General features: G+C 38.4%; 1 protein-coding gene across 3 annotated transcripts in view; it reads left to right on the top strand.

The window, feature by feature from the left end:
• The first annotated feature begins 1,064 nt into the window (after window positions 1–1,064).
• The window catches only part of DIPK2A (divergent protein kinase domain 2A), a 53,176-nt gene continuing 31,459 nt past the window's right edge, over window positions 1,065–22,781 (top strand). The window contains exons 1-2 of one of the 3 annotated variants that reach the window (XM_011721705.3): window positions 1,065–2,232; window positions 21,033–21,336. In XM_011721705.3, coding sequence (XP_011720007.1) covers window positions 1,576–2,232; window positions 21,033–21,336 — 961 coding nt within the window. In that variant the 5' untranslated portion in view covers window positions 1,065–1,575. Of the gene's footprint in view, window positions 2,233–2,861; window positions 2,948–16,208; window positions 20,451–21,032; window positions 21,337–22,781 lie in introns of those variants that run through there. The other 2 variants (XM_071091075.1, XM_071091074.1) reach the window with 2 other exon arrangements.

Here is a 22,781-nt window from a genome sequence, read left to right on the forward strand (position 1 = left end):
TCGGGAACCACCTGTCCCTCAGACTAAAAATCACTTCTCATTTTAACTATTCTAGCACTAAAAGTGAAAAGCATGATAATAATGTAATCACTGGCGCTACCTAAACAGTCTGGGTCCCCTAAAACTTATCCCTAAACACAGTGCTTTCGTGCGGCATCTGCACCTTACTTTCACAGTCTGGGGTGACTGAGTCAACGTAACCGTGCGGAGCGCCAAGCAGCCCCGGGTCCCCAGGGCTACCGCCAGGGCAACGCTTCGCGGCCCGCCGCCTCAGAGGCGGCGCCGGGAAATCCGCCTCGCGGAGAGGAACCGCAGGGCTCCGGGGCCTGGCTGTGGCAGCCAGCGGGGAGCAGAGGCAAGCCTGGCAAGCTCTTTCCGGCTTCTTCGTGGCGCTTGAGGCAGACGTCCTGGCGACACCAGGCCGCGTCGGTTCCCCTTCATCCTATTTTTCCCTTTAAGACGTTGGCTTGAGAACTTTTTTCTGTGCCCACTCAAGAAAATTTTAAATGCTTTTACACACACAACCCCAAAGATGAAGCTCCAACCAGCCAGCCACCACTCGCGCCTTTCCTACCGTCTCCCCGCAGGCCCCACCCCCTACCGTGAGGCGCACGAGCTGCGGGGAACACAAGCTCGGTCGGGCACTCCCAGGCCTCGCCCCGCCCCCAGGCGCGCAAGCAACCCATATAAGGCGGGGGAGGCAATCGCGCCAGCTCTGCCTCCGCCTCGCGCGCCCTTCGGAGGAAAGGAACTGCAATAGACTTCCTCAGTTCATTTCTTCTTATTCCCTCCTCCCTTAAAGGGCCGTTTCCACAATGGTAAAAGGAAGGCACCAGTAAACCACAATAATCATAAAAGATGACTGTAACTAAGAGTCTTTCTGAAACTAGAAACCGCGAGTTCAGGCCCAGACCTCGAGAGCCCGAGCTTCGCCCTCACTGAACCGCCCCCACAGCCGCTCCCGCGAGCCCGCGCTTACGCTTTCCGGGCGGCGCGCAACGCGCTAGCTCCGCCCCCTGGCCCCGCCCCCGGCCCCCCTTCTCGGTCTCAGGAGAGCCGACGCGCACAAGCAGGGGTGTGCGGCTCTGGGACGTGCGTTCCCGCTTGTGGGTGTGAGACATCCCAGCTCCTCTTCCCCTTCCGCGAGTCCCTCCTTTCCTCGCAGACCCCACTCGTCGTGGCTGGCTGCCGCCGCAGCTCTCGTGCCAAGCCGGCAGTGCGCGTGCGCGCGGGCACGGGCGCGCGGCCGTCGGGCCCCCGCGCTCCCTCCCCCTCCCGCTCCTCTATAACTTGGCTGGCGTGGAGGAGGCGCCGCCGGAGTCGGAGGGCGGGGAGCTAGGAAGAGGGAGCTCGAGAGTTGTGGAGACTACTGACTAGGAGAAGTCGCAGCCCGCTCAGGCCCGCGTCTTCCCGCTCCCCGTCTTCCTCTCTCACACACCTACTCCGCCCTCCACCCCAGCCCCCGCGCTCGCTCCTTCTCTCGCCCGGGGTTCCTGCCGGTAGCTCTCCGGGTCTTGGCGCGGCGGGGGCGCCCCGGGGGTGCCCTCGCCCTCCCGTTGCGGGCGGGCGGGCGGTATGTGGCGCCTGGTGCCCCCGAAGCTGGGCCGCCTGTCCCGCTCCCTGAAGCTGGCGGCGCTGGGCAGCCTGTTGGTGCTGATGGTGTTGCACTCGCCGTCGCTGCTCGCCTCTTGGCAGCGCAACGAGCTGACCGACCGGCGCTTCCTGCAGCTCAATAAGTGCCCGGCGTGCTTTGGCACGAGCTGGTGCCGCCGCTTCCTCAACGGGCAGGTGGTGTTCGAGGCGTGGGGCCGTTTGCGCCTGCTGGACTTCCTCAACGTGAAGAACGTGTACTTCGCGCAGTACGGCGAGCCCCGCGAGGGCGGCCGCCGCCGAGTGGTGCTCAAGCGCCTTGGCTCGCAGCGCGAGCTGGCGCAGCTCGACCAGAGCATCTGCAAGCGGGCCACCGGCCGGCCCCGCTGCGACCTGCTGCAAGCCATGCCCCGGACCGAGTTCGCGCGCCTCAACGGCGACGTGCGTCTGCTCACGCCCGAGGCGGTGGAGGGCTGGTCGGACCTGGTGCACTGCCCCTCGCAGCGCCTTCTCGACCGCCTGGTGCGCCGCTACGCGGAGACCAAGGACTCGGGCAGCTTCCTGCTCCGCAACCTGAAGGACTCGGAGCGCATGCAGCTGCTGCTGACCCTGGCCTTCAACCCCGAGCCGCTGGTGCTACAGGTAGGCGCGGAGCCAGGGCGGGGGGCGTCCTGGGAGGGGCCGCGCGTGGGAACCGGAGTCGGGAGAAGTGGCTCCGCCCGCGCTCGCCGCCAGTTCGGACTCGGCCAGGCTGGGCCGGGTGCAGGCTTGGGAAGGGGCGGCTCCGGGGGAGCCCCGGGGCTGTGTAGGGAGGCCGAGGGCGACTCGGCTGATGGAGAGTATGCTCTTGTCACCTAGATTCGGGCGCATTTCGGATTTGACTGCGGATCCTTCAACGCCAGAGGGAGTGCGTCTCTTAACGCTCCCCAAAATGTCTCTGCCGCGAGTTTCCTTCCGCTCGCTTCCCTGCCTTTCTGCTTTTATCTGCCGGGGCTTGCAGGTCCGCGGCGCAGGCTGTTCACGAGCCCTTGGACCCTTTCTTAGTTCCTCTGAAGTGTTTTACACCGCGTTCGCTCTTCTTTTCTGGCGCTGGTGGCTGGCCTAACTTCGGTCTCAGAGTCTTTGTTTTCCCTCATTTACCTGGCAGTCATTTGGACAGCTAATTCGGGGACAAGTTGGGGAGGATGAAGTCGGAGAATGGGACAGTGGCCGGGGTGGGGTTAATCCGTGAGCCGAGCTTTGGGTGGGATTAGAATCAGAGAAACAGGAAAAGTAAGACAGCGTCGGACTTGGCTGGGAGGGCTTAAGGCCAGAAGGACATTTTCATCCTGATCCTGTGACCTGCCCTATTCATCTGGTAATCTAGTTGAAGGGAGATGAAATAGTAGGCCAGAGCGAGTATCAGGGAAGGAGATTCTTGCCTTTCGCCAATTGCGTTATTTGCTTTCGTCTGATTTTATTCTGAAAAGTAATGTGTCTTTTAGGGGAATAGGATGGAATCTCTTTACTGGTGACATCAAAAAGAGAACAAAAAACAAAAACACTGTTTACTTTCGGAGTATTTACTTGTTTCTGCACATTCCCACCCGGCTTCAGTGCGGTGTCCTTGAACAGTGATTACAGCTGTGGGGTTGTGGTTTCTCTTGCTGTCTACAGGAAAAGTTACCGTGCTCCTTTCCATGACAAGAGAAAAAAATGATTTAAAGTTCACAAGTAATTTTGGTATACTTCACATTCTTTCTGGGTTTTTAAGAATGTCACTGAGGGCTGGAGGGTTTGTACAGGGTGTTTTTTTTGTTGTTGTTTGTTTTTTTTTAATCTAAAATGCATGAATAGGAAAGTGCAGATTTATTTATATTACTTTCTTTTCTCAAGCTCCACACTATCCATTTTAGCCAAAAGAAACCAGCTTCGTTTGATTAGTTCAGCCAAATAATGTAAAACAAATATTTTGCCTCAAATGAAACTTTAGTGTGGGTCTTAATAAATTTCAGGACATCAGAGGCTATGTGTATTGGGTTAATTTTAAAGTCAGAGTGTATTTTAAATACTGCTGTATCTCCTAACTGAATGGATGCATAAAACTGGTTAAACTTTCCATGAAATTTTCTTTATTCAGTAGTTTCCAAACTAGTCAGTCTCTAAAGGTTTAGCCTATATCTGTGATGTACATACACTTGAACTGAAGTTTCTCATTAAGCTATCTTTAAAAAAAGAAAAAAAGCCTTGTTTATATTAACAAGGTTGGTTCATGGAGATTGTGTTAGCAATTTGCTGAAGTAGATACCTGGACAAATTCTCTGAGACCCAAAAATTTAGCAAGAAGCTATCTTAGTGTAATATACATTTACTATACTTAAAATGCTGGCGTCCCTACTGAAAGATTTTTTTATTAGGTAATTTTGAATAGTGGTGTACTAGTAACAACTAATAGTAGAATTGATATTTTAAGAACATTGTGTAGCCAGTTCTTTGTAAGTGTAGTCATAGCATTGAATTTGAGAAACTTTGGCATCTGATTTTACGCTAAGGTAAATTTGTGCTTTGTGCAGGAAGGTTTTATATTTTTTTAAGTTTGAACTTATCATGGCATTCTCAGTTTACTTTGTAGTTGAGATAAAGTGTGCTTTTATCTTGTTTTCTGTTTAACTTTTCCCTCAAACGTACTCTTTATCTCTTCTCATCTTTAGTGATGAAACAGCCTTTTTTGAAAATGCCCAATTATTTTCTTATATATGACACATAATGGCACAATTGCTCTGAGTGGGTAAATAGATGGACCATAGGATAACAATTTGTTTTTAGTATGTGATGAAACATGTCTCAACATTTTAGAGTGTGAGATTTGTAAATTACATTTTAAATTTACACAACCCGGTTCCCGGCAATAGTACTAATACTAATATATGTATTATAATTATAGCTAATTACGTGTGGTGTAGTATAATTTAGGGGTCTTTAGTACCAACCAGTCATATAGGCATGTTATTTTTTTAAAACTGGATTAACAAGCAAGTAGAGGAAGAAGATATTTTTAAGTAAAAGTCTTCGTAGAGCTGCTGCTTTCTTTGTAGAATCACTTGATCTTTGGTAAAAGCTAGTGAATTTACAAGTCTGAACAATATACTTGAGGACTGATGATTGTATAAAACCACCAAAATGGAAGGTATCTCAACATTCTGTGGTCAAGTACAAAGGTTGCTGTACAGTAAGTCAAATTATGATGTTCATTACCTTTGTTAGCTGGGAAACTACATTTTTAGTATTTATACAGGTTTCTATAAAACTGTTTATAGCTGTTTACAGTAATATTGGGATATTAATTGATACTTATAGAAAAACTCAGATTTGGCTGTTTATTACTTCATGTATTAAAAAAAAATTTTTTTAAGAGTACAAATGTTTTACAGCTTTAAGAGGAACTCACTTTTTTCCTCCAGGAGAGGGAGCTACTTGTCGAATTTTTGGACAGCTGGTGACAAACTAGATTTTTCTTACATTGTCCAGAAATTAACAACTTTAGGGGAAAAAGAGTCTTCGAACTGACTTCATCAAAGTATTCTTAACAAAACTTCCAGTATATTAAGAATGCTTCAGAATAAGCATGTAAAAATTTCTTTTGATAAGGTGGTTAAGAACTGAAAAATACTTATGAATTTAATTCATTAAACTCACCTCTTCTGATTTGGAAAAAAAAAGTAAAATTTGAAGTTGCTATTATGCCTTGAAAGGAGAGGTGAAAGATACTAAGTGTCTGTAAGATGTGTACACACATACCTTATCTATGTAAGGCTGTATAGATTTGTAATATAAATTTCCCTATATAAAATGGCTTGAGAGTACGGCTTTCTTCCTATTGTTGGATAGTTTCACTAGTTTACAACAGTTTACCCATAGAATTATTGTCTTCAAAAAAATGTTTATAAACATCAAGCAACAAGAGAATGCTAGTAGTACCTTTATCTTCTGTTCTAATACTCTCTTTTCATCTTCACATTTTTACTTTACTAAGAGGTGTATTTTAGTGCCAAGTATACTGTAATCCTATGGAGAAAAATGGAGGAGAGGAACTTTGTTGATTTTTATATTGTGTAAATAGGAGTCTTGGAGTATTCAAAAATTGAGTTATTGAAGTAATTGACAAGACGACAAGTTATGGTTGATAACTTTTCTATCAGTATTTGTATTTCACCTATTGAACTTACAGAAAGAGAGAAAGAGAAATGCTGTCTGGATTTCTTGAAGTTCAGACAGAGTCTCTGACTTTATAACCTGGATGTAGTGAAGATGGTCTTGTTTGTAGGAAATGGAGAAAGTTCTTTGTTAAGGGGGAAGAGCTGGGAGTTTTACTATTTGTGGAACTTCATTTGCTTTACATTTTCTGAATCATAATTTTAGTAGGATTTACTTTATTTTTATAGTATGTGACTATCATTAAGCTATGGCTTTTAAGCTTGTTTTTCTGTTCTTGTAAATGCTGTAATACATGCAAAATACTTCACGTAGTATCTGACAAATTGTAAGCATTCCATAAATGTTAGATATTAAATAAAGTAAAGGTAATTGTAACTGCCTGGTGCATTTGATCAGCTGTTTTGAAGCTCATGTGGGGTATGGATCACCTTAAAAATAACAGTGATTTTGAATATCAACCATACTTTAGTTATACTGATTTTTGTCCATTTTTACTTTATTTTTTTTTTTGTAGAAAACCTTCAATGAATGTTTTTGCCCTTAAAAGTAATTTATATAGGGAATAACATTTTTTTTAAGTTCACTGGTAACAATAGAGTTTTTGAAGTAAACAAATAGATTATTTAGCTAATGGTACTTTAGAAAAGTTGATAGATTTTTACTGTTGGACTCACTCTCCTCTTTATAGAATGAAGCTATTGGATTAGCTCCTTTCAGCCCCAACATTCTGGGGCTTCCAAACTCTTGACTTGAGAAATTTGGGTTTTTTTTTGTTGTTGTTTTCTTTTGAACTTGACTTTAACGAGTGGGTTTAATTAAGCTCTTCTGAAAGGGGATTGGGAGTTGGATGCTGTCTTTCAAGCCTTTTTTCTCACCCCCTACACACATGAAATCAGATTAAACCAAAACCAAAACCAAAACCTTCCTTTAAGGGGAAATATGTGGAGTTAAGGGTAGCTAAGGATCTTGTGAGGCAATAGTGTGCAAGATCTTTTCTTTTCAAACAACAGCTTAAGGAACCACCTACTTCTCCTTCACTGGCTGTTTCTTTAGTTACTGTCTTCCTAGATTTCGGCTTCAAAACACATTGGAGATGGTTCCTAGTAGAGCAGTTTTTAATCTAATGAATTTTGTAAGTTTTTGGACTTTTTGTGGCTTTTCATCTGAGAGTCCATTAAACAAAAATAATAAAACAATTCTGTGTACCTCAAGTCCAAAAAGGGGGTGGGGACTTTTATTTTACAAAGACCCTAGAAACGGACAATCACTCTTAAGAAAGCATCACTTCCGAATCAGTAGAGCAAAGTCATTTGGCATCCTGGTCTAGTTTCTGGACGTATCCATATCTTTTGACCATTCTGAATTTTGTTCTTTATATACGTTTGTCTAGTCTTTGAACTATTCTTTATATTTCCATTGCATAGGTTAGCACATATTCTTCACACATGTTGGGAAATAGAAAGCTTGTTTTTATAGGTCTTCTGGACATGGGTGTCCAGCTTCCCAGGGGATTGTCAAACTGGTTTTTATTCTGTTTTTCTGGTTTGTGGTCTCTGGCTTACTTCCTATTTTTCTGTCATTGCTGCTGACTCTTCACAGAATGCTGACTTTTTCTTTCTTCACTTTCACTCATTACCTATACGTTAAATCATGGCCTTATAATTTAAATCTTGCATTTTTCTAATACACTTGATGAACTTTAGTAAATGGTTGTAAAATGACTGAAAATTATTAGTGTAAGGTGAGGTTAGTATAAGGTGATAGGAAGTTGTCTGTGAAATTCTTGGGAACTTTTTGAATTTATAACCAAAAGAACTGAATTTGTCTGTTCATTTTACAATCTGTGACAAGGCATTTGGATTGAAAAGATGGAAAAACGGCCCTAGGAAACAAGTAGCTTACTATGTAGGAGGTAGGTACACAAGTGACTAATTAATATACAATCCATGTAATGTAATAAGCCCTATACAAAAGGTGTATATATACACTGTCACATGACTCAAGGAGGGACATCTCATTGTATATTGATAGGAATGGTACCAGGGAATGTTTCAGAGATTTTGCCAATAGATGGAGGTGGAGAGTGGGAGGAAGGGTGGAGGAGACAGTATTGATAGAGCATCCGGTTCACATTCTGTATTACCACAAAGTTGTTGGATGGTATTGAGCAAGTCACTTAATGTTTCAGATTCTAAGTTTTTTTCACCAGTAAAATGGGGTTGTTAATACTTACCTAACAGGATTGTTTTAAAGATTAAAGGAGAAAGGATTATTCAAGTAATATCTGTTAAATGTTTTCAGCTGTAAAGCTTTTTACAGTGTATTATGTCTTTGAAAATCAGCTTATTCCATTTTTAGTCAGCATAATAGTTAAAAGTTCTTTAGTACATTATGCTGATATCTGTCTTAGAAATGTAAAAATCCTACTTTTCTTATTGCAGACATTGAAATGTCACCGTCCTTATATATACATACATCATATGTACCTATTCAGGCTATAATTTTTTAAGAATAGCAGTTTAAAAGGGGGTTAAGGATTTGTCTCATATGAAGTATACTGAATAGAATGAATATGTTAGGAAAGAGGGTTTAGATAAGGATTAAGAAATAAAAAGCAAATAGTTTCTTTTTTTTCTCTGTAAATCATTATTATAGTTTAATAATTCTATTTAGTACATTTGTAAATGGTAGTACAAAAAAACAGGTTAAGTCTGGAACTTAGACAGAATCTTAAAATATTTGTAATCTGAAGTAAGTATGATGCTTCAGTGTCTTCTTTGTATTTTTTCTTTAATGCTTTTTTTGAGGTTTAACTCTGAAGTGAAAAGATCTGACAGTAATTATGTGGAATTGGTCAATAGCGCCAGGAACTGATCTGTACACCCTTGGGACACAGTAAGGGTCAGTTGACACTAGTAAACTTACGCATTTTTAAAACCTGTGAACAAGTGATTTTTTTTTTTTTTTTTTTTTGGTGGGGGCAGCATTTCTTAAGCAATTGATTCTAAAAGATAATGTATTTCTGTTAAATTTAGTTTTTTAAAAATGTGTTTTGACATCAGTTTCCAATTTTAGATACAGCTGTTGGACATGATATTCAGTAAAATAACACAACTTTACTATTTCCAAGGCATTGCTTAATATCGTTGGAATTTGAGGTGGGTGGAAAATGGCATTCAGAAAATTATTTCATGAAATAAATGGGACATATGCTAGGACTTTAAAATCTTGAAATTGTTAAGCTTCTACAGTATTTGCCATGGATTTTGGCTGCTATTTAGCAGTATAAATTAAGAAGCTAAGATCTTAGAGAAATTTTAGCAAAAATTCAGTAACCATTAAATCATCCCAGTAATTTTACTATATCTCCCCTCCAGACAGTTCACCAAACTGTGAACACATTAGTCTGTCACCAGTACAGTTGACTAATCTTTATGAACAGCTGTTACAACATGTGTGTTACTACAATGTGATTTCATTCAAATTTGGGCTTTAAAAAATAATTTTAAAACTTAAGTTAGCTCTTTCTTTCTTTTCTGTCTGTCTTTTGATGGTGTCTCTCTTTGTCACCCAGGCCAAAGTGCAGTAGCATGGTCTCAGTTCACTGTAACCTCTGCCTCCCGGGTTCAAGCAATTCCTGCCTCAGCCGCTGGGATTACAGGTGCACACCACCACGCCTGGCTAATTTTTGTATTTTTAGTAGAGATGAGTTTCACTATGTTGGCCAGGCTGGTCTTGAACACCTGACCTCAGGTGATCTGCCCTCTTCGGCCTCCTAAAGTGCTGGGATTACAGGTGTGAGCCACCGTGCCTGGCCCCTTTAAATGTTTTCTATCCTTTTGATGACATATACTTTGTAAGAGTATTTTCAAGCTTAAACTTTTTAATTTTTTTGTAGAAATGCCAGTTATGTAGAAAATCGATATTCACATTTTAGATTGTATGTTTTATTAATAGTTTTTTTGAAGTTAGTTTATTTATACTAAGAACTTTCAACTTTAACAAAAATCAGTCTTGCATGGTAACACATCTCTTGGTCTGTATTTGTTTTCTCTCTTAAGGCCAACTGCAAAGCTATGTTCCTTTTAGTGGAATCTTATGAGGTAATGAAGTATTATAAAATATTTTATATTGTATAAAAGGAATTTTGATCTTTTAAATTTAGTATATAATGTTTTTGGTCATGTAGGAGAAAAAAGAATGCAAGCACTTTTAAGTAGACTCTATTTTAATCTATTAGTCTTATGTCATTTATTGTTTGTAAGTAAATAAATAAAACCAAAATGTATTCGTTTATGTATCTTTACTCATATATTCCATGTCTACCTTTTTCATGACTGTGTTATAACATGATAGAGTGAAATGGCCTTATTAACCTGGCAGGATGATGAATATTGATCAAAGGGCATTATTGTGATATTTTAAAGACTTGTTTTTTAGAATAAATATACCATAGCATACTGTTTGATTTCAGTATGTAAGATAATCTTGAACATTAAGATTTTGACGTGTGTTTGTTTTTGCATGACATACATATAGACCACGCTGTAAAGCCTGTTTTGAAGATTTCTGTTTGATTCTGTAAGTCCCAACATGATCTGGTCCTTGCTTCACTTTCCAGATTCCATTACCTCAAGTCATTTCTCCATTCATTTCACTGCAGCTGCTTTGGTCTTTTATTCATTTCTGAGAAGATTTTCATGTGCCTAAACTGCCCCATCTCCAGTCTGCTTAATATTAAACTCTTCCTTTAGGTCTCAGCCTAGGTGGAGATCACTTAGGGTAAATAGTCAATCTTACATTATTTTTCCAGCATAATGGCTTCTGGAATGCTGCTATGTAATATATAACCTGTTACCTTTATAAAATCTGAAAAATTCTTAAACAGATGGTAAATAAGCAAAAACAAAAACAGAAACAAAAAACCCAAAAAAGCCACCCCAAACTAATAAAGTTTAACTTCAACAGAAGGATATTGGCTTGAGGGGGGTTGTATTAATCTATCTTTTGAATCCATTTTGACTCTTGCAAAGGTAATTATAGCTTGACCTAAATTTGCTTCTTACTACCTGTGTGACTTTAGGTAAATCATTTAACACTGTACTAATAAGATTGAATGGGATTTACAATTGAGGTACTGTTAAACTCTAAATTTCTTTGATTTTACATTTTTTTATTGATCACATAAAATACTTGATTTTGATCTTGGTAGATTATAGGTTATTTCAGCATTTGGAATTTGTTTTGTGCTTATCAGTAATAAATAAAAAGCCAGTTAAAATACTGTGTTTATGTGTGTACATGTTTCCAGTTTTTAAATTTCTTGCACTTTTAGTGCTTGTGGATGCTGTCTACATTTCTTATAGCATCAGTGGTTTTAAAGGTTTAGTGACTAGTCTATATATTTCATTATGAATTAGAAATTACTAGAGCTCAGTAAAGATGTTTCTCTAATTTAGTGATTCTTCACTCTATTTGGAAGGGGGTTCATTATTTGTAGATGCCGTTTTAGTAGGTGTTTAGTAGGTGCATGAAAATAAGCATATCTCTTGATGAATGTCTGGAATTGTTATTAAAAAATTTTAAATAGAGAAAGGTCAGGTTACCCACAAAGGGAAGCCTGTCAGACTAACAGCAGATCTCTCTGCAGAAAGCCTATAAGCCAGAAGAGAGTGGGGGCCAATATTCCACATTCTTAAAGAAAAGAATTTTCAACCCAGAATTTCATATCCAGCCAAAGTAAGCTTCATAAGCGAAGGAGAAATAAAATCCTTTCCAGACAAGCAAATGCTGAGAGATTTTGTCACTACCAGGTTTGCCTTACAAGAGCTCCTGAAGGAAGCACTAAATATAGAAAGGAAATACCAGTATGAGCCATTGCAAAAACATACCAAATTGTAAAGATAATTGACACTGTGAAGAAACAGCTTCAATTAACGGGCAAAATAACTAGCTAGCATCATAATGATAGGATCAAATTCACACATAACAATATTAATCTTATATGTACATTGTGTAAATGCCCCAATTAAAAGACACAGACTGGCAAATGGGATAGAGTTAGAACCCACCAGTGTACTATATTCAGGAGAACCATCTCACATGCAAAGACACACACAGGCCCGAAATAAAGGGGTGGAGAAACATTTGCCAAACAAATGGAAAACCAAAAAAACAAAACAAAACAAAAAAAGCAGGGGTTGCAATCCTAGTCTCTGATAAAACAGACTTTAAACCAACAAAGATCATAAAAGACAAAGAAGGGCATTTCATAATGGTAAAGGGATCAATGCAATAAGAAGAGCTAACTATATATACTTGCACCTAATACTAGGAACACACAGATTCATAAAGTTAGTTTTTAGAGACCTACAAAGAGACTTAGACTCCCACACAATAAAAGTGGGAGACTTTAACACCCCACTGTCAATATTAGACAGATAAACGACCAGAAAATTAGCAAAGATAATTCAGGACTTGAACTCAGCTCTGGACCAAGCAGACCTGATACACATCTACAGAACTCTCCACCCCAAATCAACAGAATACACATTCTTCTCAGCACCATATTGCACTTATTCTAAAATTGACCACAAAATTGGAAGTAAAACACTCCTCTGCAAATGCAAAAGAATGAAAATCTTAACAAACAGTCTCTCAGACCACAGTGCAATCAAAGTAGAATTCGGGATTAAGAAACTCACTCAAAGCCACACAACTACGTGGAAACTGAATAACCTGCTCCAGAATGACTACTGGGTAAATAATGAAATTAAGGCAGAAGTAAATAAGTTATTTGAAACCAGTGAGAACAAAGATACAACATACCAGAATCTCTGGGACACAGCTAAAGCAATGTTTAGAGGGAAATTTATAGCATTAAAGGCCCACAGGAGAAAACGAGAAAGGTGTAAAATCGACATCGTAACATTGCAATTAAAAGAACTGGAGAAGCAACAACAAACAAATTCAAAAGCTAGCAGAAGACACGAAATCACTAAAATCAGAGCAGAACTGAAGGAGATAGAGACACGAAAAACCCTTCAAAAAATCGATGAATCCAGGAGCTGGTTTTTTGAAAATATTAAAAAAAATAGACCGCTAGAAATACAAACTACCATCAGAGAATACCATAAACACCTCTACGCAAACAAACTAGAAAGTCTAGAAGAAATGGATAAATACCTGGACACATATACCCTCCCAAGATGAAATCAGGAAGAAGCCGAATCCCTGAATAGACCAATAACAAGTTCTGAAATTGAGGCGTGATTAATAGCCTACCAACCAAAAAAAGCCCAGGACCAGATGGATTCACAGCCAAATTCTACCAGCGGTACAAAGAGGACTTGGTACCATTTCTTCTAAAACCATTCCAAACAATAGGAAAAGAGGGACTCCTCCCTATTTTATGAGGCCAGTATCATCCTAATATCAAAACCTGGCAGAGACACAACAAAACAAGAAAATTTCAGGCCAGTATTCCTGGGCCAATATTCCTGATGAATAACAATGTGAAAATCCTCAATAAAATACAGGCAAACTGAATCCAGCAGCACATCAAAAAGCTTATCCACCATGGTCAAGTGGGCTTCATCCCTGGGATGCAAGGCTGGTTCAACATATGCAAATCAATAAATATAATCCATCACATAAACAGAGCCAATGACAAAAATCACATGATTATCTCAATAGATGAAGAAAAGGCGTTTGATAAAATTCAACACCCCCTCATGCTAAAAACTCTCGATAAACTTGGTATTGATGGAAGGTATCTCAAAATAATAAGAGCTATTTATACAAACCCACAGTCAATATTATACTGAATGGGCAAAAACTGGAAGCATTCCCTTTGAAAACTGGCACACGACAAGGATGCCCTCTCTCACCATTCTATTCAACATAGTATTGGAAGTTCTGGCTAGGGCGATCAGGCAAGAGAAAGAAATAAAGGGTGTTCAAATAGGAATAAAGGAAGTCAAATTGTCTGTGTTTGCAGATGACATGATTGTATATTTAGAAAACCCCATCGTCTCAACCCAAAATCTCCTTAAGCTGATAATCAACTTCAGCAAAGTGTCAGGATACAAAATCAAAATCAATGTGCAAAAATCACAGGCATTCCTATACACCAATAATAGCCAAATCATGAGTGAACTCCCATTCACAATTGCTACAAGGAGAATAAAATACCTAAGAGTACAACTTGCAAGGTATGTGAAGGACCTCTTCAAGGAGAAGTAACAAACCACTGGTCAAGGAAATCAGAGAGGATACAAACAAATGGAAAAACATTCCGTGCTTGTGGATAGGAAAAACCAGTATCATGAAAATGGCCATACTGCTCAAAGTAATTTATAGATTCAGTGCTATCCCCATCAAGCTACCTTTGACTTTTTTCACAGAATTAGAAAAAAACTGCTTTAAATTTCATGTGGAACCAAAAAAGAGCCCGTAGAGCCAAGATAATGCTAAGTAAAAAGAACAAAGCTGGATGCATCATGCTACCTGACTTCAAACTATATTATAAGGCTACAGTAACTAAAACAGCATGGTACTGGTACCAAAACAGATATATCGACCAATGGAACAGAACAGAAGCCTCAGAAATAACACCACACATCTGCAACCATCTGATCTTTTGACAAACCTGACAAAAATAAGTAATGGGTAAAGGATTCCCTATTTAATCAATGGTGTTGGGAAAACTGGCTAGCCATATGCAGAAAACTGAAACTGCACCCCTTCGTTACATCTTATAAAAAAGTTAACTCAAGATGGATTAAAGACTTAAACATAAGACCTAAAACTGTAAAAACCCTAGAAGAAAACCTAGGTAATACCATTCAGGACATAGGCATGGTCAAAGATTTCATGACTAAAACACCAAAAGCAATGGCAACAAATGCCAAAATTGACAAATGGGATCGAACTAAACTAAAGAGCTTCTGCACAGCAAAAGAAACTATCATCAGAGTGAACAGGCAGCCTACAGAGTGGGAGAAAATTTCTGTAATCTATCCATCTGACAAAGGGCTAATATCCAGAATCTACAAGGAAAAACAAATTTACAAGAATAAAACAACCCCATCAAAAAGTGGGTGAAGGATATGAACAGACCCTTCTCAAAAGAAGACATTTATGGCCGGGCATGGTGGCTCCTGCCTGTAATCCCAGCACTTTGGAAGGCTGAGGCGGGTGGATCATGAGGTCAAGAGATTGAGACCATCCTGGCCAAACTGGTGAAACCCTGTCTCACTAAAAATACAAAAGTTAGCTGGGCATGGGTGCACATGCCCTACAAAGACTTGGAACCAACTCAGTCAATGCCCATCAATGATAGACTGGATAAAGAAAATGTGGCACATATACACCATAGAATACTATGCAGCCATAAAAAGGATGTGTTCGTGTCCTTTGCAGGGACAGGGATGAAGCTGGAAACCATCATTCTCAGCAAACAACACAGGAACAGAAAACCAAACACCGCATGTTCTGACTTATAAGTGGGAGTTGAACAATGAGAACACATGGACACAGGGAGGGGAACATCACCCATCAGGGCCTGTCAGGGGGTACGGGGCTGGGGGAGGGGGATAGCATTAGGAGAAATACCTAATATAGACTACAAGTTGATGGATGCAGCAAACCACCATGGCACGTGTATACCTATGTAACAAACCTGCACGTTCTGCACATGTATCCCAGAACTTTATAATAATAAAAGTGTAAATACTTCGGTAAATAATTCCTTACTACATAGTGTTGAATGTGCAACGTACCTTTCATATCTTTTTTTCTTTGATCCTTAGATTGCCCTGATGAATATGGTGATACAAATATTCCAGTTTTACAGAGGAAAAAACCAAAGCTCAGAAAAGTTACTGCTTTGCCATCGTTATAGCTAGTGAGATGTAGGGGTGGTAGGGACTTCACAATCTAGCATTGTAATTTAAGATTCATTTTCCTACTTATATACTATATTGGCTGTTAAATATGGAAATTTTATGAAATATTGTATTCCTATAAAGAGTATAAAGTATCCAAATTTTCCAGTCTTTAATATTTATTACATACATTACATATCACCTTCTCTTAAGGCAACGTTAGTAGTTTTGTTTCTGAAATCTTGGCTTTCAGATACTGTCAGTATGTGCAATATTGTTATTAGTATTATTTGAGTTGTATGCTATCCGAGAAGTAGGTTGTGGTTTTGTAACCAAATTTTAAAAAGATGCCTAGACGTGATTTATATTACACTTCAAATTCAAAACAAATTTTGCTTTAAAAATTAAAAGTGAAAGCATTTAATATTTTTTCAGCTCTTAGCAGTTAACCTTGCTGCTTTTCTAAAGACATCTTCTTTAGTTATTACCAACTTAATTTTTAAAAAAAATACAGTTATAGAAAAGTAAATATATAATTGTTTTGGGCCTTTGTACAACCGTTAACTAATATTTACTTTAAAAAATTCTACGTTTTACACTTAATGTCATATATTCAATCCTGATTAAAAGCCTAGCAAAATTAAGTGACGTGCCTCCAATCCCGAGTTAGGACTGATATCATTCTAAATTTAAATGTTCCTTTTTTCATTTGAAAAGTATTTGTACATTTTGTTCAGTTGTAAATAATTTATTAAAATCACATTTTATTGTATTACTTTAAACTATATGCTTGTGCTAGACAATCTGAAAAATCTGATTTTAAATTTTTTTTTAAATAGAAAAATGTAGACCTTAGCAGTAAACTTTCTATCCTACCTAATGTGTTTTATGCACTGTGGGAGTTTGGTAATCAGGAATAAGTTATTTTCTGACTGCTTGATAAGTTTAACAAATCCAAGTTCTAACGTATATAAATTTTGTCTCTCAAACTCGGCTTGACCATGGTAATTTGGTTCTAAGCCCGAATTGCATTAATTGCAAATTACAAATTTTTGGCTTTCCTTGAGGATTTTGTTTGGACTACAGTGTGTTCGATATAATTGTATTATCAGTAATGAAATCTGACTTTTGATTAGACAATGAAAAATTCTTACCATCTGAGCAAATGGTGTGAATTCATTTATTAAAGTTCTTCCGAAAGATTAGGTAGCAAACTATATGAAAGAACTATAGTGCTCTTCTTAAAATGAGGCATAACAGAATTTCAGTTAACATTGTCAGAAAGCACTCTATGAATATAAAGTTGCTCAATGTGACATTTACTTATATATGTTACCCTCTTCTATGGGGAACTTGGGTAATGAAGTGTAGTTTTGACTGCCGTTTGTCAGTTGGAAAGGTTCCAAAAACAAGGAAGCATTTGTACATGTGCAGATGTTGGCCCGGTTCCTCATTTCTCCTGTTGTCAAAGACCATTTTATTTTCACAAAGATATGTTTGTATCTGTTCTACAATATGGCATGTGAATAGTATACCAGTAGTGTATGGAGGAGTTTTTTGTTTTACTTTTTGCATGACAAAACTGTGTAATCTTACATATTTCTTATTTTAGTGCTTTCATTTTTATGTCAGGGTCTTTATACCTGAATGTTTCTGGGAAATAGTTAAATCTTTTGTAATTGTCTAACAAAAATTTCAAGGTCATGGAGGTATTTTAAGTTAGGGGAATAGCTGAGAATGCTGTTTGGTTCCTCAACAGTTTTTGTATTGCACATTGGACACAAGTAATCTCTTTTTCTAATTGGACACAAGTAATCTCTTTTTCTAATTCCCAAAATAAATTTTAAAATTATCAGGCAAGGCACAAAATTAGATATGTGTTTACCTCTAATTTCTAAAGAACCAGTACCTATGACCTCCTAACTAAAATGGAATCAATTAAATTACTTTGATTAATGATTCATATATATCTAAGTTTTTCATTTACATAATTAGGATTTCATCACAAAGCTGCAATATTAAAACTTAAGAGAAAAACGTTACATACCCAAAGAACAAGTACAGATATTGTGCATTGTTATAGTTGAAAGGGAGCAATTGAAATTGGTAATTCTGGATAAAGTATAATTCTCGATTTGTTTTTTGTTTTAAAGTTGATAAAATTTTAATGCAAGGATATTGAGTTGTGACAGTTTTATAAAGCTCAGGGCAAAATTAATATTGCCTGTTTTCCTAAGAGATACAAGAATAGGAGCCTGATTTTGGGGTCACTAAGTGTATGTAGATTGTTCAGTTTCTAGCAATAGAGTATTGATACAGGCATGCCTTGGAGATATTAGGAGTTTAGTTCCAGACCACCTCAATAAAGCAAACATCATGATAAAGTGAGTCATGTGAATTTCTTGGTTTCCCAGTGCATATAAAAGTTCGGTTTACATTACACTGTAGTCTACTAAGTATGTAAGCATTATGTCTAAAAAACATATAGATACTTTAGTTAAGAATACTTTTTTTTTTTTTTGGCTAAAGAATGTTAATGATCATCTGAGCCAAATCTTCAGTGAGTTGTAATCTGTTTGCTGGTGGAGGGTCTTGCCTCAGTGTTGATGGCTGCTGACTGATCAGGGTGGCTATGACAGTTATTTCTTAAAATAAAATGACAAATGTAGTTTGCTGCATCAGTCGACTCTTCCTTTCACGAAGGATTTTTCTGTAGCTTGCCATGTTTTTCATAGCATTTTACCCACTGTAGAATTTCAAAATTGGAGTCAGTACTCTCAAACTCTACTGCTCTTTGTCAGCTAGGTTTATGTCATATTCTAAGGCCTTTGTTGTCATTTCACTAATATTCACAGCATCTTCACCAGGAGTAGATTCCATCTCAAGAAACCACGTTCTTTGCTCATCCATAAGAATCAACTCCTCTTCTTTTCAAGTTTGATCGTGAGATTTCAGTAATTTAGCGTCCACATCTTCAGACTCCACTTGTAATTGTGGTTCTCTTGCTATTTTCACTCTATCTGTAGTTACTGCCTCCACTACAGTCTTGAGCCCCTCAAAGTTATCCATGGGATTTGGAATCAACTACTTCCAAACTCTGTTAATGTTGATATTTTGACCTCCTCCCATGAATCACAGATACACTTAATAGCATCTCGATTGGCAAATTATTTTCAGAAGATTTTCAATTTATTCTTCCAAGATCCATTAGAGGAATTACTATGTATTGCAGTGATAGCCTTACAAAATATTATTTCTTAAATCATAAGACATGAAAGTTGAAATTACTCCTTGATCTGTGGGCTGCAGAATGGATGTTGTTAGCAGGCGTGAAAACAACATGAATCTCCTTGCACACCCCCATCAGAGCTTTTGAGTAGCTAGGTGCATTGTCAGTGAGCAATAATGTTTCAAAAGGAATCTTTTTTTCTGAGCAGTAGATCTCAATGGTGGGCTTAAAATATTTAGGAAAGGATGCTGTAAACCATTGTGCTGTCATGCAGGCTTTCTTGTTACATATATAGAGTGAAGGCAAATCAATTTAGCATCATTCTTAAGGATTCTGGGATTTTTGGAATGGTAAACAATTATTGTTTTCAACTTAAAGTCACCAGCTGCATTAACCCCTAACAAGAGAGTCTGCCTTTGCTTTGAAGCTTTGAAGCCAGGCATTGACTTCTTGGATCTAGTTGTGAAAGTCCTAGGGAGCATTTTCTTCCAATAAAAGGCTGTTTGATCTACATTGAAAATCTGTTGATTAGTCACTTTCATCAGTTATCTTAGCTAGATCTTCTGGATAACTTGCTGTGGTTTCTATATCAGCACTTGCTGCTTCTCTTTGTACTTTTATATTATGGTGATGAATTCGTTCCTTAAACTGCATTAACCAACCTCTGCTAGCTTTAGGCTTTTCTTCTGAACTCTGAGCCTTCATAGAATTGAGGAGAGTTGGGTTCTCGTTCTGGATTAGGTATTGGCTTAAGGGAATGTTGAGACTGATTTGATCTTTCACCCAGATCACTAAAATGTTCTCCCTATTAGCAATAAGGCTGTTTTGCTTTCTTAACATTTGTGTGTTCACTGGCGTAGCACTTCTGATTTCTTTTGATAATATTTCCCTTGCATTCACAGCTTGGCTGTTTGGGTTAAGAAGCCTAGCTTTCTGCCTATCTCAGTTTTAGATGTGCCTTCTTCACTATGCCTATTGTTTCTAGTTTTTGATTTCAAATGAGAGACCTGCAACTCTTTTCATTTGCTTACTTAGAGGCCATAGTAGGATTAATAGGCTTATTTTCAGTATTGTTGGGTCTCAGGGAACAGGGAGGCCCGAGAAGAGGGAAGAGTTGGGGGAACGGCTGGTTGGTGGATCAGTCACAACACACACATTTATTGATTCCTTTTTTTCTCCAATGTTCATTTTCTAATATGTATTTTAGCAGTGGAAAGTACCTTAGATAAAGCCTATTATTTTACTTAAGGTGAAAATGAATGTTCATGGCCATGGAACACTTTTCTTTTGATTTAGGATGATAATCCTCCCAGTAGTTTTAAAATCCATTAGAAAACCTTGCTAAGATGAGAATAATTTTGAGGCTGGGCCAAGGAGAACAGAAAATATGGCTGGGAAAGGGAAACAAGATAAACTTGGACCAGATGTGCTCAGAATGGAGGTTGCATTAATAGGATATCGGTTTGTCCCTTCCAAACCTTTGGATGTAGGGTAAAAGACACCTCTCAAGAATCTTTCCCTGAATTCCACCCCACCTGCTTCCTGACTAGGTAAGGCCCCTGCTAAATGCTCCCCTGGGACCTGCACCGCTGCTTAGTAACTAACACTTTTCATATTCGTATTTGTTTGGTGTCTGCATGCTCTTCTAAAATAAAAGCCCATGGCTAAATGGAGACTGTTTGGTTCACCCTTAATTGCCACCATAACACAGTTCCTGATGCCTGGTAAATAACTGCTGGTTAATAGGCTGCAGTGCTATCGGTTTAAATAAAAGGATTGGTTGACTACATTTACACAAGTGAAGAAGATAAGGGAAAGCGTAAATACTTTCAGATTTGGTAATAAAGACAGTATCTTCCCTCTTATTGATCAATGTGGTTCTTAGATTTTGATAAGCAAGACTTGTCATCCTATTTCAGCTTTATAGTGTAAAGTTCTCTATTTAAATATTTTTCAGGTCCATAGTACTGGTATGAATTAGGAAAAAATGAATTTAATCTCTAATAAACTGTCAAATGTAGTAAGAAAATCCAAAGTCATTCCTAGTAGCAATTTCTACTGAAAGGATCTGAGGATAGACCTAGGATATATTCATCAGAATCTCTTGTAATATTAAGATAATTCTTTTGTAGAGTTTTCCGTCTGATGAAGGTTGGCCATTTGCAAAGTATCTTGGAGCTTGTGGAAGAATGGTGGCTGTAAATTATGTTGGAGAAGAACTGTGGAGTTACTTTAATGCTCCATGGGAGAAACGAGTTGACCTCGCTTGGCAATTAATGGAAATAGCAGAACAGCTTACAAACAATGACTTTGAATTTGCACTCTACCTCCTGGACGTCAGCTTTGACAATTTTGCAGTTGGTCCTAGAGATGGGAAGGTAATCATTGTGGATGCTGAAAATGTTTTGGTTGCTGACAAAAGATTAATTAGACAAAGTAAGTATATAGTTTTTAGATTTTTTTCTACTCATTTTTTCCTATGTCAATATAATGTTTATACTTGTATGAAATGAGCCTTGAATTTCCTCCTTAGATGGCAACTTTACACGTCTTTCTTTGCTTTATATAACCACTATCAATAAACGAATACAGATACTCTTTGACTTACTAGGGGGTTACATCTTGATAAACCCAGTCTACATTGAAAATATTGTTATTTGAAATACATCTAACATATAGGGCATCATAGCTTAGCCTCGCCTACCTTAAACATACTGAGAGCACTTACATTAGCCTACAGTTGGGGGAAATTGCATAAAGTAAAACTTATTTTATAATAAACTGTTGAATATAATTATATTCATGTAATATGTTGAATTCTGTACTGAAAGTGAAAAACAGAATGGTCGTATGGGTTCTTGAAATATGGTTTGTACTTTATTTAACCATTTTGGTGATTCCTGGCACTGCAGCTGTGAGTTTGGTTTGATATTCTGATTATTACATCTCACCCAAAACTTTGCTCTCCGTTTGTTTTTGAGTTCTTCACAGGATAGATGGATAGTGTCTGAAGTGTTTTGAAAATTAAATGCCATGGAAGTTTTAAAGCGTCAGGGACAAAGCCTGTAGGTCTAGAACCAATTCAGTTAGAAAAACCAAAGGGTGAGGGTTTTATATTTTTTAATCCCTTCTTTCCCCCTGATAAAAGTAATATGAATATCTTTTGACAAAGGCTGAAAATTTGTGGCACCTGGGGAAAAGTTTATGTGACAGCCATATATTAGGTTGACATTTACTTTTTGCATGATCTTAGCATGATCCTATTAAATACTTGATTTTCCCACCCCTTTGTTCAGATTTTATACTTACCAGACTATTTTCTGATTATTTATTGACTTGCCCCGTAGATCCTCCTATGGGAGGTGAACATCCTGCTGAAATATTCTACTCTCTATTTACCTCTTCCTACATTTGTGAATATTGTAGCAGCGTATACTATGCTTTCTTTTTTAAAGTGTACACAAGCAGGTGGTTTTTATTATATTCATAGAGTGCAATTTTCCTAAGCTTAAAAAATTATTTCAGTGTTTATAAAAATAATTTTTTTATAATTCATTTTATGCAGACATTCCTGGAATAATTATTACTAATTCCTGACCTTAGATGAATCCAACCATATAGCTTCTGTATTCTTGCATTTCATACAGTGAGCATTGCTCTAGTGCTACTTTAAGTGTGGTCATTTCTTTTCAAATGTCTCATGGGTCCTCTAAGTAGCCACTTTGCAAAAGCCTCTGTCTATTCATTCACTCCCTTTTCTTTCCACTTTCTAGTAAATTACCTTTATTTTATTTCTTCACAGGGAAATTGAGATTTTGCTGTGGCAAATCCCTCAGTGTCCTTTATTGTCTAAACCTCATTAAAACAACACACATTGGTCT

This window comes from Macaca nemestrina, chromosome 2 (assembly GCF_043159975.1).
Source record: "Macaca nemestrina isolate mMacNem1 chromosome 2, mMacNem.hap1, whole genome shotgun sequence".
NCBI lineage: Eukaryota > Metazoa > Chordata > Mammalia > Primates > Cercopithecidae > Macaca > Macaca nemestrina.